This window comes from Corapipo altera, unplaced genomic scaffold (genome assembly GCF_003945725.1).
Source record: "Corapipo altera isolate COAL_440 unplaced genomic scaffold, ASM394572v1 293, whole genome shotgun sequence".
NCBI lineage: Eukaryota > Metazoa > Chordata > Aves > Passeriformes > Pipridae > Corapipo > Corapipo altera.
Genome location: NW_020885113.1, coordinates 40,676 through 41,942, shown reverse-complemented (window position 1 = coordinate 41,942; position 1,267 = coordinate 40,676). Strand labels below are relative to the sequence as shown.

At 64.1% G+C, this 1,267-nt stretch overlaps 1 protein-coding gene across 1 annotated transcript in view; it reads right to left on the bottom strand.

Annotated features, from left to right (window-relative positions):
• Positions 1 to 673: 673 nt before the first annotated feature.
• The window catches only part of MPND (MPN domain containing), a 14,084-nt gene continuing 13,490 nt past the window's right edge, over positions 674 to 1,267 (bottom strand). The window contains exon 8 of the mRNA XM_027669898.1: positions 674 to 717. Coding sequence (XP_027525699.1) covers positions 674 to 717 — 44 coding nt within the window. The remainder of the gene's footprint in view (positions 718 to 1,267) is intronic.

Here is a 1,267-nt window from a genome sequence, read left to right as displayed (position 1 = left end):
CCGAGGGGCAAGACCCCCAAGGCCACTGAACACTACCCCCCTCTCCCCATGGATCCCATCCCTGCAGGATGATCCCGGGGGGATCAGGGGAGGGGAAGCAGCAACACTACGACCCCCAACAAACACTAAGCCAGCCCTGCAGGGCAGGGGCTGAGCCCAGCCTGGGGGGCTGAGCCATTCCAGGGGCTCTGAGCCATCCCTGGGGCTCTGAGCCATCCCTGGGGTTCTGAGCCCTTCCAGGGGCTCTGAGCCATTCCAGGGGCTCTGAGCTATTCCAGGGATGCTGAGCCCTTCCAGGGGCTCTGAGCCATCCCTGGGGCTCTGATCCCCCCCTACCCACCCTGCAGGGACAGCAGGGATGTCCCATCCTGCTCCAAGCCCCCTCCTCCCTGCACAGCCCCACTCCAGAGGGAGAAGCTGCTCCTCCCGCCCAGGATTTGGGGTTGGGGTTTTTTTTTTTGGACCTCAGGCTTTTCCTGCCCCAAATGCCCCGAGTGGGTCAGAGCTGGGGGGTGATTTGGGGGGGGCAGGAGTTAGGGCACAGCCCGGGTTGTGCCCAGGGTGGGGCAGAGCAGGGTGTAGGTTGTGGCTCCTCTCCCCAGGGCTCTGCAGGTCCCTCCCTCCCCATTCCCAGGGATCCCTCAGCACCCCATGGATGGAGCTCCCCTGGTCCTCACGTGCCTTTCCTGTGCCCCCCTGTGCCCACAGTGACCCTCTCTGGGAGGCAACACACCCCTGTGCCCCCAATAACCCTTTTTGGGGGCCCAACACACCCCTGTGCCCCCAATGACTTTCCTGGGGGGGGGCAAAGCACCCCTGTGCCCCCACTGACCCTTTTTGGGGGCCCAACACTCCCCTGTGCCCCCAATGACCTTTTTTGCGGGACAAAGCACCCCATAACCCCAATAACCTTCGGGGGCAGGGGGCAACACACCCCTGTGCCCCCAACGACCCTTTTTGGGGGGCAATGCATCCCTGTGCCCCCAGTGACCCTTTTGGGGGGATCAATGCCCCCCTGTGCCCTCAGTGACCCTTTTTGGGGGCCAACACACCCCTGTGCCCCCAATGACCCTTTTTGGGGGGCAATGCACCCCTGTGCCCCCAGTGACCCTCTCTGGGGCATCAATGCCCCCCTGTGCCCTCAGTGACCCTTTTTCGGGGGCAACACACCCCTGTGCCCCCAGTGACCCTTTTTGGGGGATCAATGCCCCCCTGTGCCTCCACTGACCCTCCCTGTGGGGTCAATGCCCCCCTGTGCCCTGGGTTT